Genomic DNA, 15079 nt, shown 5'->3' with positions numbered 1-15079 from the left:
TTATATTCTTTTACATTTGTTTACATTTTCTTTTTTAGTTTATATGACAACAATAATAATTGGCAGACGCTTTCAATACTTTTTACAGGAGTCCTGTGGCTGTTCCTCAGGCCTCTCCTTATCTAAGAAGTACCAGATCACCTGGAAGATGTCTACTGGCCAACTGCAATAAGAGCAGGAAATTGTTTTGTAAATACTTTTATTGCCACAAGGTAACCCTTAATAAAGGATCTTACCCTTGGTTTATTACATTTGCTCTCCACTTTCTTCCAGCAATGCTCTAGTCATCTCTTCTGCCACTTTTTCTCCTATACCACCACTTCTGAGAACCAAGACCTTCCTAAGATCTACCAGCAGAGTGAATCTGCAAAGAAAATACTGACAGGAAGGACAGAAGTGAAACTTTTAACTTCTCCCACAATCCCGATGTAGGAAAGAGTATTAGTAATCAAGATTGTAATGGCAGGTTTCCTACTATTGAGAATAATGTGGAAAAGTGATCTGTTTCCTGATAAACCAGCTGATGCTTCATCAGTTGAAGAATGGGGTGAGTATAACTTTGGAGGATGCATAAAAGATCTGCACACTCCACAATTATGTCCTAAAATATTGTGAACTAATGAAGAACAGTTCCAGTCAGAAAACTCATTTGATGCCCAGTGCCAGAGAGACAAGAGGAGGCAGAGAGATATTAAAAAAAGGGGGGGGGGGGGCAGCTGGTTTAATGTGCTCTTAGGTCTCTCCACCATTGTCTCGGCTTCCAACTGGCTTTTCTTGAGGATGATCAAGCCATCCGAGAAAAAAGTAATCTTACCCATGCCAAGTCAACCTCCTCAGCAAAATGAAATATTCATTATAACACTCCCAGACACACAGTAGAAAAGCGAACTGACTGAATTGAATCCTGAAAATTGAATTGTAGATCCAAAGCGGAGCAAAAGAAATAAGGATATCTTTGGATGTTAGTTTGTTCATTTCTTCATGGTTGATTTAGTCCTTTTGCTGTCGTCAATTCACATCCACCAAGGCTAATCTGCAAACTCTCTTCCAATATAGGAGTTTAAAAATATGTCCTTTAATTTTGTCTAAACTACCAATGCCTAAAGCACCAATGCTCTTATTCCATCTCTGTAAATGTCCCTGAGCTATCTGAAAGGAGCCATGGCAGGGGCATCCACAGGTATGGTAAAAAGAAAATAAAAGATAAGATGCTGATCACGATGATGTGGCGTAGAGGTGGAGTTCTCAGGAAGTTGTGAGTTCGATCCTAGGTAGAGACAGATGTAGGATATCTTGCTTGGGCAGGGCATTGGACTAGATGACCCGCAAGGTCCCTTCCAACTCTGTTAATCTGTTAATCTGTTAAAATGATGCAAACAGCTCTGCCCCTCACATGTTCATATAAGACAAGTGGACCTTCACTGATCTTAACAGCTGAACTTTAAAGAGAGGAGAACCTGCTTCCAGCTATTTGCAGATGAGTAACAGATTTTTTGAATGCCCCCTCCCTCCCTCTCGTAGATAAGTTAATTCTATTTTATGAATATTTATACAGTCTTTACTATTTTAACATTGCTCTTGCTTTAGCTGTGGTTACAGCAAGAAGAACAGCACTTATTCAAGGGTTAGCTATCTAATAATGCCTTCACTGGAAATAAATATAAAACTAATACAAATAAAAATAAAGTCATATATATACTTTCTGAATAGGCTACTTTTTGAACATCAAAGGAAATGCTTTGGCTAAAAGGAAAAACATGTTTTCTAAACTGCAAAAGAAGCCTGGATGAGATGCTAAAAATACTAGCATCACCTTTATTAAAAAGCTGATAATGAAGCCTAACGCTCCAGAATACAAATTCCCCACTTGGTTTGCAATCTATTAATTGTTTACTGAACCACTTTTATATTTAGTAAGCAAGTGAGAGGTTAACATCTGAAATTACATTGGGGTGTTCCTTGGGGCAGAACTAAGAGAATAATGGCAACACTGCCTTGCAGATATTGAGGAGACCAGTGGTGGGATTCAATTTTTTTCAACTACTGGTTCTCTGGGCATGGCTTGGTGGGCATGACTTGGCTTGGTGGGCATGGCTTGGTGGGCATGACTTGGCTTGGTGGGCGTGGCTTGGTGGGCATGGCAGGGGAAGGTTACTGCAAAATCCCCATTCCCTCCGGATCAGCTGGGACTTGGGAGGCAGAGAATAGATGGGGGCATAGCCAGTCAGAGGTTGTATTTACCGGTTCTCTGAACTACTCAAAATTTCCGCTACCGGTTCTCCAGAACTGGTCAGAACCTGCTGAATATCACCTCTGGAAGGGACACATTGAAGAAGACAGCATCCTGGATGGCTCCAGGAAATCTTAACCATTTCCACAAGCAGTAAATATTTCATTTGTCCCAATCTGTCAACTATGCTCCAAGTGTTTTGGTTTTCTTGAAAGGTTTTCCTGTTTCTTATCAGGGTAGAAACAATTTTAGCTAATTTCGGTTGCTGGGTAACGAAGCCTTCATGAAACATACAGCAGCTTTGATTCATGTACATATAGACCCCCTCCCCCTTGTTCCACTAGTTACAAATCTAAGCCCAGCCTATTTTGCAGTACTACATCTTTCAGGAAAAGCACTTCATCCTGAAGTAGCTCGTGGCTTTTTTCCAGTATCCTTTACAAGGCTTCAAAAGCTATAGACAGATTTGCAACAAATTCAGCCAACTCATGAATGCCTTTATAGATCATAGCAACTTCAACAGCTGTAAATATTGCCCTCCAAATTTATTTTCTTCTGTGTAACTGCATTCCAGGAGCCCTCCGCGTCCAACAATTATGTCTAAATTATCATTTAATTTCTTCTTGTGGGACTGGATGAATCCCACCTGGCCAAAGACCAGATATTGTACAAATTCCTTGAAGAATTTTGGTACAGGTTTTAAAACCATAAATGCTGCAAGTCCACAAAATCCATCAGGTAATCTGATGCCGTCAGGTTTATATGTCAAGGTCTGAACATTATTCAAAGCAGAAGTGCAATTTTGAGTATTGTAGCTATTTGCCCCTTGCAGGTTTGCATGCTATCATCCCAAGCTGTTTAACCATTAGCTAGATCATCACAAGTATGACAGAAATACCACGTGTATATTCACTATGTAATCACTGTATCATGATGAGATAATTTCCATCATTCAAGACTTGCTGTGTGAAATGATGCGTATGGTTTTGCTAATCCAGCAAAAAATTATACGGCTTCTTTATCATTTAATTGTGTTCTCATTTAATTTTGTTGTATATTTATAGACCTGGAAAAAGAGGGAAAGGGGTGTGAAACATGGAAAAGCAGAAAAAGAGAAGATCTTGCCCTTTAACTCTGTCAATACTGTACTGTAGCGTAATTTCTTTTAAAAAGAGTGTTAACTTCTTGCAGTTTGACATAGATTCAGCAGAGGGCGCCAAAACAGTACATTCAGATTCTGAGGGGGAAATTCAACACATTCCCCCCCCCCATCTCCATTATTAACATTACATTCTCATTGCTGTTTAGATATATTTAACCCAGATAGTGTACATATAAGCATTCCTTCCCATCTAGCTGGTTTAATAGTCATAGCAGAAGCACAGAGCAGCCAATTATACAAATCCAAGCTGAGTGGAAACACTTTCAGGAAAACTATACTGAAGAATGCAGAAACTGAGCTTATCTTTATATATATATTTTGTAATGGTGACCAAGAATGTTAGATTACTTGAGTAAATCATAGGTAAGCATATGGTATGAGTTGTGCACATACTGTTCCCAATAATTTTATTTTAATGTATAGTTTGCTCTCAAGCTAAACTCATGACACATTTTTTCCTTATGGCAGGGGTGTCCAAACTTGGGAACTTTAAGACTTGTGGACTTCAACTCCCAGAATTCCCCAGCCAGCTGGCTGGGGAATTCTGGGAGTTGAAGTCCACACCTGCCTTATGGGATTAATCTGAAAGTATCTACCTACCCCCCCTCTTGCTTTACAGGCCAAGAAACTAAGGTGGCTTCCTTCTGAGATGTTTGCCATGCCCACATTCCTGCTGCAGGATAAGCTGCCTCTTATCAGACCATTGCCCTGGTTGAGGTCTTCTCCTGTCCTTAAGGTCAATTCCTACATACTATTACATGGGGACGAGTGTCTTCCTAGACTCACTGCTCCTACTCAAGGAGCAGATCATAGCTGTGGCTAAGGAGCTTTTGCAAAGATTCATTTTATTGGTTGATTAAATTTATTGGCCATCCATCTGACCACAGGTAACTCTTGAATGCCAATTACGCCAATTTCTGGACTGGAGGCCTTGCTCATGTTCATTTATGCCTTGGTCGCTTCCTGATTGCACTACCGCAACATGCTCTACATGGGGCTGCCCTTGAAGATCACTTGGAAGTTACAACTGGTCTAGAATGCAAGAGTGTATGTGGTTTGGGATGCCCCTTGGTTTGCCCGTTATACACCCCTATTGTGTGACCTGCACTAACTCCCAGTTTTTTCCCCAGTTTTAATTCAAGAGTGCTGGTTATCTTCTTTAAAGCTCTACATATCACACAGCCAGGTTATTTGCACAATCACCTCTCTCTGAGTGTATCTGCACGGTTGTACCAACCTTGAAAGAGCAGATTTGCTCTAGGTTCCCTCCCTTAAATGTTGCCATCTAGGGGAAGGAAGGAAGGAAGGGTGCCTTTTCCATAGCAACTCTTTACCTGGTGGAATTCTTTTCCCTTAGTATTCCCCTCTTCTCTTCAGCAGGTCCCCAGTCTCTTGGCCTTCTGGAAGGCTGCTAAAGGCTACTCCTTCCCCCAAGTGCTGGGATAGGGTGAGATTGGAGCCTGGAGATGGTGGTGCTAGGTGCATTGGAGGAGATTGGTTGTGACGCCAAGTTTTTCTTATTGCCATTATTGTTTTTTTATAATCTTTCATCATTTTTTCTATGCCGTTTTGGTTCTGTACAATTGCTATGAGCCACCCAGAGTTGCAGTCAAGTTATTATGGTGTAGGTTCCATGGAGAAAAGTCCTCATTGTTACACACTTTGAGGGAAGATAGTAAATAGATGAGAGGAACGCAGTGGCTCAGTGGCTAAGACGTTGAGCTTGTTGATCAGAAAGGCTGGCAGTTCGAATCTCTAGCACCGCATAACGGAGTGAGCTCCCATTACTTGTCCCAGCTTCTGCCAACCTAGCAGTTCGAAAGCATGTAAAAATGCAAGTAGAAAAACAGGAACCACCTTTGGTGGGAAAGTAACAGCATTCCGTGTGCCTTCAGCGTTTCGTCATGCCAGCTACATGACCATGGAGATGTCTTCGGACAACACTGCTTTTTGGCTTTTAAATGGAGATATGCACCGCCCCCAGAGTCAGGAACGACTAGCACATACGCGCGATGGGAATCTTTACCTAGTTATAGATGATTACAAAACATAAATTTGTAACAAAAACAGTGAAAATGCAAAAATGAAGCTAGTGGATCAGACAATAGAAAACAAGGCTGCTCTTGAAGACCAGCCAGCAGCTACAGCTGGTTCAAAATGCAGTAGTGCTAGCAGTAACAGGCACTTCTCCCTCTACGCATATGTCACCCCTGGTATGTGAGCTGTATCAGTTGGCTTCTGGATGTCATTGAAGGTGCTGTTTTTCACAGCTATGATTTGTTGGAAATATTTCTAAATGATTGGTTAAACTAAACTCAGACAAATTACTTATATACTGATCTATAAAGGTCTGCAGATGACTTTCTAACTTTTTTCATATGGCGTTCAGGGCATTATAATCTACATCAGGGGTGTCAAACTTACAACAACACACTGTTGTCAAGTGACGTATGGCAACTTTTCTCCCCTTTGCTAAACTGGGAGTGGGCATGGCCAGCGTGTGATGCTCTGGCCCATGGGCCACGGGTTTGACACCCCCGATCTATAGCATAAAATATCTAGCTAAACTTATAGGCTCATCCACACATTGGTATTTTTTTCCAATTCTTGAGATGAGAAGAAAATATACTGATATAAAAACCATTTGTCTCACAACAAATTTTCCATAAGGGCTCAGTAAGAAGGCTGATACAGATAATTTTTGACTTACCACCATTCATTGAACAATGGTTTGCAGTTACAACGACCTCAGAAAAAGTTACTAACGACCTGTCTTCAAAGTTATGACCTGTACTACCTTCCCCAGTCATGTGACTACAATTTGGATGCTTGGAAACCAGTTCACTTTTGCAATAGCCCCTGCTTGGCTCATGCCTTCTCACAGTGTGCAAAATAGATTACAACAATGACTACAACCCCACAGCAAATAATTTGGCCACATACAGTATGTCTTCTACATTGGTGCCCAAATGGAAGACATGGTGGACAGATGTGGCTGCTCTTCCCAACCGGTGTTGCTTTCTACTTATCTACTACTTATCAATGGAAATGCTGCTCTCTTGAAGACCCATGACCCACATTCAACTTTGCACTAGGTTGACATTTTCCTGACCAAACTACCCATGAAATTTAGAAAATGGCCCATTACCAAATGTTCTGGCACAAAGAGCCATGGAGGCAGAAAGTCCCACAGCAAATGGTTAGGTAACTGGGACATTTTTGTACCACAACAAACAGGCTGTTTGGGGGAGCTCAAACAGAATATTATGTTTATACACCAAATCTTGAAGGTAACATTTTACAATGCTAAAAATAAATGATATTGAAACTGAATTGAGAGAGATTGTTTTATTCAGTCTCGAAAAATGGTTTGGAGGCTGTAGAAAAGGAAGACCTGCTAATGGTTTTTCCAACTTTTTGGAAAGTACCGTAGTTCCTTACATAGTTCCTTATTACTGTTGGGGAAGACTTCTTGACATTACAGTATTTGCATTCTTAAATGAATTAGCAACATACAACCTGAGTATATTTGCATATCTAGTTATGTAGCTTAGGTTGTAAAATGCAAAATATCATAGAGACCAGATGTATCTGATTGCAAAGTGCAATACTGTACTAAAGTTTATACCCATTTCTAAAATCTCAGGCATCATATACAGTATGTACATGGCTACCATATGTGGATTGCAAATCCACAAAAATACAAATAATCATCACATGGAAGCAGATAAAACAGTTCTTTATCCTTTGTTTCTGTCTGGTGATTACTTAACATTTTTTTCCAGTTCAGATATGGCAGCCCTTACATACATTCACTTGCTTATATCTCTCTCTCTCCATTTAATGAAATTGGCTGTCTTATGCCATACTGTAATCGTTTTCCAAGTCTTTAAGATACAATCTTAATGCAATTAAGTATCTGGAAAATAGCTAAAAGGAATTGTTGCAAGGTACAATAAATGAGGAAAGTCACTTCTGTTAAAATGCCAGGTTTTTGAGAGGTCAAAGAATCAGACCAAGATAAATCAGTTCAGCATTCTTTCCATTTTAATGTAACATATAGCTCTACAGTTCAATTGAAAAACAAACTGAAAACCTTTAGGGGAAAAATAATTTTAAAAACCTTACAATAATATGGTTGCATAAGGATACACTTCCTTAAATTAATTCATTGATTTTTATGACAGCATTCAGTCTTTTGGGGTAAGAACCGGGGGTGGGTTTATGCCGCCACTACTGCCAGTTAGGTATGCATGCGCAGTTGCCTATAAATAGGTCTGCGCATGTACAGAACATTTTAAAAGGTTAAAAAAATATGTCATGGCGACTGGGGAAACAGTTCAGGGGCATGGTGAGTATGCCGTCCCTACCGGTTCGTAGACCTAGTCACCAGTTCAGTGGGAACCGACAGGAACCCACCTCTGGTAAGAACCTATCAGCATGGCATATCTTGCCTTGGGAACCTTTGCCCACTTTTCTTTGAAAAAGTGCTCCAAATCAGCCAGAGATGAGAGCATCTCCTGTGCACAGACTTCTTCAGTTCACCCCACAGATTTTCAGATGGTTTCAGTCCGGGCGCTGGCTGGTCCATTCCAAAACTTTGATCTTCTGCAGAAGCCATTCTTTTCTTGACATGGCGGTATGCTTTGGGTCATTATTGTGTGGAAAGGTGAAATTTCTCTTCATCTTCAGCATTTTAGCAGATGCCTGAAGATTTTGTGCCAAAACTGACTGGTTTTTGGAATTGTTCATAATTCCATCTTGATTAAAGCCTCAGTTCCAGCTGAAATTGTTTTTTCACTAAACATACTTTTTGGAGTTATGGCCAACCTAGGCCTCATTGAACCACAACACATTTTCCCACATGCTTTTGTCAGACTTGATGTAGTTTTTACATGAAGGTTTAGGGTCAGGATGGACAAAATTTCCATCTTGCCACCCTACCCCAGATATATGAAAAATACAGGAGATTGTTTCCAATGTAATACACAACTGGTATTTGCCAGAAATTCCTACAGCTTCTTTAGCATTGCTGTAAGTCTCTTGGCAACCTCTTGAACCAGTTTTCTTCTGATTTTTTCTTCAATTTTGAAGGGGCATCTAATTCTTGGTAATATCACTGTTGTGGCGTATTTTCTCAAAGTGACAGTCTTGTTGATAATCATTGTGTTGCATGCAGTGGTAAGATTCAGCAGGTTCACATCGGTTCAGTAGAACCGTATCTAAATTTTTCTAGAGTTCGGGAAACCGGCTGCAGTGAGGGGCCAGGAAGCCCTGCCATGCTCGGCGAGTGGGGGAGAAGAGACAGCAAGAGGAGCTCCGTCTCACTCCACACGCACACCAATGAAAGGCAGCGCAGCCCAGCCGCTTCTCTTCCCCACCCTCTCTGGCACTGGAAGCCAACTGTCAGCCACACGCCCCAGTGGCCCATTTATCCCTCCCTCCCCCCCTCTCTTTCTCTCACTCTCCCTGTGTCTCTCTGGGCTCACCTGGTACCACAGTCCACCACCGCAGGCCGGAAGCCGCCCTCCCATCCTCCATTGGTTTGAGACGCTGCTGAGGAAAGGTGCCGATGATCTCATGGGCCTCTCTTTCTCTCCTCCTTCCACCACTGGCCAGATGCCCTCGCTTCCCCAAAAAATGCAGGCACGGGAAGGAGCAAGCGAAAGAAGAGGCAGAATGGGTGGGTGCATCAAACCAGAAGCCTTTAGGAGAAGCACACTGTTCGGGGGCGGACAAGAGACACGGGCAGGTTTCTTCTTTGTTGGGGCTGGAGGTGCTCGCTGCCTTAAGTCCCTCCCTCCTTGCTTTATCCAGTGACACAGACGGCAATCTTAGGAAGCCATGGTTTAATTATGGCATTCAGCATGTGATGGAATCCTCTTTCTTTGACCACCTTTCTTGGCGGAAGCGAGGGCACCTGGGTGGTAGTGGGTGGTATAAGCTCTGCGGCACTGCAATGGAGAAATGGGAAATGGAGCAGCCGGCATGAGGGAAGGAAGAAACCACTTTCCCTCTTTCCCTGCTCCTCCTCCTTCCCTCATGCTGGCCGCTCCATTTCCCATTTCTCCATTGCAGCACAGTGCCCATGATCCACTTTGATATCGGTGTGTGTGTGTAATTTAACAATCGGTTCACCCAGGGTCAGGTTAGCAGGGGGCTCATCCCATATGTGTGGTGGAGCTGGAGGATGGGGATGGCCACGCCTCCCATGAAGGCCAACCTGACCCTGGGCGAACTGGTTGTTAAATTATTTGAATCCCACCATTGGTTGCATGGTATATCCAATGCCTTGGGAAATCTTTATATCCTTCTCCTGATATTTTTCCACAGTAGGATCACTTTGATGCTTTGTAGGCTGTTTTTAAACCATGGCTTTTGCTGGAAGAGGCAATTGCGTGAATGTCAGAAAAGTCCTACTACAACAACTGAACTTTATATGGGCTTGATCAGTATCACTTTAATTGATGACAGTTATTATTTAACATCAGTTTGAAAGTGATTAATTCCGAACACAGCCACATTCCTACTTATAAGAGGCTGTGAACACTTATGCAGCCACGTGCTAATTTATTTCTCCCCTAAAAGATTTGTTTTTCAATTGAATTGCACACCTTCTGTATTATACTAAGGATGGAAAAAATTCCAGTGATTTATCTTGATCTGATTTTTTTTTTTTACATTTACAAAACTCTGGCATCTTAACAGGCGTGTGGTAACTTTCCATTGTATTCATAAATGCATTTATACAGAAAATCCTCCCCATTCTTGGGAGTCAAGAAGCAATAAAGGTACAGTATATATGTTATTTATCTGTGAAGACTGAGTCACCAAAAGTTGAACATTGGATATAACAGCTGTTATACAATCACAGTAATACAAATGAAGAATATAGTACGAATAGAGCAACGAAAAAGGTGTGCAATATATTTTCCAAACACACATCCGCAGTTAATCTGCATTATTTTCGTCCAGCGGTACCTATGGAGCCCTTGCTGCAACTTTCCTCTTATCAAATACAAAATTCCAACGCAAAAGCACTAGGAAGTAGTTTCCCCTTCGGCGCATGCTCACTCCGAAAGCTCATCTTCTCTCTTAATCTTTCCATCACTTCCTTCACTCAGAAAGCTCGTCGCTTTTAATCTTTTCCACCTCATCCCGTTGCACCAGGCCAAGACGACGCATGCGCAGCATCGCGGTAAACAGGGGAAGGCTTCGCTCCTCCCACTTCATGGCACGAACGTTTCGTCCAGCTTCCCTTCATGCGCTTTCAGACCAGGAGAGACAGTTTCCCTCTTTGCTGCGTCTGCGCGCTGGCCTTCCATCCGGGTACTGGAAGACGATGAATGCTCCTTTCCAAGATGGCGGCGGAGGGAGGAGGGAAGGAGATGAACGAGATTAAGACCCAGTTTACCACCCGCGAGGGGCTCTACAAGCTCCTGAGCCACTCGGAGTACAGCCGGCCCAACCGGGTGCCTTTCAATTCGCAGGGCTCCAATCCCGTTCGCGTCTCCTTCGTCAACGTCAACGACCAGAGTGGCAACGGGGACCGGCTCTGCTTCAATGTGGGCCGGGAGCTTTACTTCTACATTTACAAGGGGGTCCGCAAGGTAACGCGCCGAAGAGGAGGGAGGGGAGCGCCGTGGCCAGCACTGCTGGTGGGCGGTGGGTGGGTGAGAAGGAGGCATAAGGGGGACGGGTCTTCCGGCTCTTTGCTCATCCCTAGCGAGGGGTCGGCCGGGTGGTGTAGCAACCTCGGGCACACCGTGATTGTCAACAAGGCGTTTCCTCTCCGGTTTATCCCCCGCCCCCCGGTTGATACAGGGTCCTACTCTGGTCGTTTCCGAATGGACGTGATTACCTCGGAAATGGGAGGATTTCTCTTGGTTTTGCCGGAGGCAAAGTTATTGCCGTCGTTTAGCTCAGCCGGGCACATTACGCGGGGATTCCAAAAGCTAAAGGGATGGATCGGATTTGCTTCGGGTTTTTTCCCCGTTTTTTTTTTCTTCTTCATTTTATGGGGCTGGGGAGTACTTTGCAAAGTTTTGACATCATTCCTCTTAAGGCAGCGCAGATGCTCTTTGGGCTTTGTGAAGGCTGAAAGTAGGTATCCTCTAAATGTTGGATTATGCTTCTGAGGGCAATGATGGAACTCATCGGTTTTAAAAATATTTTATTTTTAAAAATACTAGTTAAAGTTGTACTTAGTCTAGTGCTCTGTGAATGTTGAAGCGGCAAGGGGAATATCTTTCAAATTAAAGAGTGAGTTGATCTGGGAACACCTTTTCTACTTGTCAAAAAAGCCTGGATGTGTGTGCTTGTTTTCCCTTATGCAAAGTGTTAAGATATGATAAGGAACAATTTTCAGAGGTTGGAGTAATCCTTTAAGTATATGTATCTGTCAGAACTGGGTTGTTTTACTGTTTGAACTTGGCATGTGTTGTTAAAGACCCAGGTTAAATAGGCATTCAATCATAAAACTTAGTGGTAGTTCTGGTTGTACAATGTAGTTCATAGTATCATTGTGAAATATTGGAGAAGGGAGTGCTGCATATGCTGCTTGAACCTTTCAGAGAAAAAGCTTCATATATGAATGTAATATGTTTAAAAGTACCTTAGTTACAGGGCAAAAAAGTATTGTATCTGTCAGTAAACATTATTTGACCTATGAGATCTTGTGCATTTAATATTTTTTGTCAGATAGTGAAATAGAAACAGGAACAGACCTTTACATAGCTTTAATAATGTGGTTATTATTTAGCTTTTTGATAATATACTTTATGAAGCCTTTACTTTGCAAAAGTGTAATGTATTTTGAGTCTTTGGCTTAAGGTAGTTAACAAAATATTAAATTCTTCCTTGGAATGCATATTATATGAGGTAACAGTTCATGCACATAAACAGGTCCCTGGAATATCTATGCAAAATATATATTATTTAGCTAATGCACTGGTTTTAGTTCTGATTAGCTTGAACACAATATGTTTTACATGATCTACATAACATGTGTTAGCATTGAAATTAGATGTGCTGCAGTAGTCATGCTGTATATTTTACTAAAATATTGAATGTAATAGCTAAACCAAAGATAAAGGATATAGGCAGATAGATGTATTTGCTGCTATGGAATTTGTCCTAAGTATTCTAGCAGATCAAGGGAAAATGTTGAGAAATAGTGAACATTGAATGTATATTTGTTTAATAGTGAAGTATGGGTGTGAAGATGTTACAGTGTTCAGAAAAGGCTAAATTAAATTCACAGTTGTGTTTCTTCCAGTATGTTGGGCAATATCTTCCATCTTTAATAGGCAGCATGGCAATGCTCTTGTTAGCTTGTGATAGATGCTGTAGTTAAGGGTGAGCTAGAATGTGTCAGATTGGAAAAAGTTGATGTAAAATATTCTGTAATAAATGATACATAGTCGAGCATTTGTGGAAATGTCACACTTCTACTATACTTGCTACTTTTCTGCTGTTGAAAGTAGATGTGCTCAGTCTTTTAAGTGGAAAAGAATATTTGCTCACACTTTATTTTTGAGTGCCCTGGATTTCAAAGTGATGATATGTGTCATAAAATATGGGTAGGAAATAGGAATCCTTGTTAGAGTTGATGCATACAAAGTCTTAACTTTTATATGGGTGCTGTACATCTTATGTAACAATTGTGACTTTTAAATTAAAAGATTAAAAATGAATGTTCATATATGACAACAGGATAGATACTGAATGGTGAATTCTTGTTTAAGAAGAGCCTTTCAAATCATACTGGATGATATCTGAAGACCCTCAGGTTGGTTAAGATATCATATAGCCGATTAATGAATAAAAACCGGTAAGCTTACTACAAACTTGGTAGTGGAACATAGTCTATCTAATAAGTATACTAAATTACTAATAGCTTCTAGAATAAAACTTTCATTAAAAAAGTTTAAAACAAAGCATCCATAGGGATATTTATGCTATATTTTAATTGTTTTATTCTAATAGTGTTAGGATTAGGATTAATACAATTCATGATTTAAATCAAAGAGGTTTTCTGACCTTCATTTAGACAAAATGATTTAACTATTTTGGCTTTCTCTACATAGGATAATGAAGCAAGCAGTTGCCTTCTAATAAGATACTCTTGGAATCAGCGGCAGATGGTCTACAATTTGAAATTACCGTATTTTTCAGAGTATAAAACACACTGGAGTATAAGACGCAGCAAGGTTTTGAAGAGGAAAATTTAAAAAAAAGTTTTTGCACTCTGCAAATCTCCCAAAAACGCCCCGTTTTTCGTGAAAATGGGCCCATTTTTTTAAAAAAAGGGCATGAATAGGCTTTAGGAGTCTTGTGGAATGCTCCTGGGGGGTAGGGGTGGCAAAAATGAGCAAAAAGTGGCCTGTTTTTTTGTCAAAAAAAGGGCATGGATAGCCTTTAGGAAGTTTATAGAGTGCTGTTGCGGACTGGTAGCGCAAACAAATGGCCCGTTTTTCACTCATTTCTGCCCTCCCCAGCCCCCAGGAGCTCTCTGAAAGCCTTCTAAAAGCTATGCACAGCCATTTTGGTGAAGGGGCGGAGTTTCGGGAAGCAAAAGATGCTGTATTCAGTGTATAAGACGCACTCAGATTTGCAGCCTCTCTTTTGAGGAAAAAAGGTGCGTCTTATACTCCGAAAAATATGTTCATCTGCCTTGGTCTTGAAAGAAACTGCAGTTAAAATAACTAACAGAAATATATAGATTTGTTGACTTTTACAGTTTTAAACTTCATATTTTTCTGTTCTTTTATTGTAATGAAGATTATTATTTCACAGTGATGTTAACATTCTGTTGGAAAACACATTTATGATCTTGTCTTATTAGTTTTTGTATTGCAAAGCTGGAAGGGACCTTGAGGGTCTTCTAGTCCAACCCCTTGGTCAAGCAGGAGTCCCTATACAATTTGAGCAAGTGGCTCTCCAGTCTCTTCTTAAAAACCTCCAGTGATGAAGCACCCTCAACATCTGAAGGCAAGCTGTTCCACTGGTTAATTGTCCTTACTGTTAGGAAGTTTCTCCTTAATTTCAGGTTGCTTCTCTTCTTGCTTAGTTCCATCTATTGTTTCTTGTCTTGCCTTCTGGTGCTTTAGAAAATAAGTTGACCCCCCTCTTTGTGGCAGCACCTCAAATACTGGAATACTGCTACCATGTCTCTCTTAGTCCTTCTTTTCTATGGCTTACCCTGTTTCCCTGAAAATAAGACCTTCCCGGATAATAAGCCCAATTGAGCTTTTGAGTGCATGCGCTAAAATAAGCTCCTTCCCCCTCGAAAATATTGCAATACAGCAGCAACCATGAGGTGACCACGCCCGCCACCTCCTGCATCTCAAAAATAATAAAACCTTCCTGAAAATAAGGCCAAGTGCTTATTTTGGGGATCAAAAGAAAATAAGCCCGTCTTATTTTCGGGAAAACACAGTATGTGTATAAATGTCTTGTGATATGACTGTACGTGCTTACTCAAAATCTATTCTGGATTACTTAATATTTAACATGTTAAAATGTACAAATACATTTTCTTAATTTGTTACCAAAATACCTGAAAAAGTTATGTTGCATAGTAATTAACATAAATGTCAGCTTATGGGGCACTATACAGGGAGTCCTCGACTTGTAATCGTTAGAAGTTAAGTGCATTGAAAAAAATGACTTACGACCAGTTTTCG

At 41.0% G+C, this 15079-nt stretch overlaps 1 protein-coding gene across 5 annotated transcripts in view; it reads left to right on the top strand.

The window, feature by feature from the left end:
- Positions 1 to 9926: 9926 nt before the first annotated feature.
- WDR20 (WD repeat domain 20) overlaps positions 9927 to 15079 on the top strand; it is a 68429-nt gene continuing 63276 nt past the window's right edge. Inside the window, exon 1 of one of the 5 annotated variants that reach the window (XM_081934128.1) lies at positions 9927 to 11002. In XM_081934128.1, the coding sequence (XP_081790254.1) occupies positions 10739 to 11002 (264 nt within the window). In that variant the 5' untranslated portion in view covers positions 9927 to 10738. The remainder of the gene's footprint in view (positions 11003 to 15079) is intronic. The other 4 variants (XM_081934129.1, XM_081934130.1, XM_081934131.1 and 1 more) reach the window with 4 other exon arrangements.

Source organism: Natrix helvetica (assembly GCF_964273705.1).
Source record: "Natrix helvetica genome assembly, chromosome: 1".
NCBI lineage: Eukaryota > Metazoa > Chordata > Lepidosauria > Squamata > Natricidae > Natrix > Natrix helvetica.
This window is presented reverse-complemented; position numbering and strand designations above follow the sequence as displayed.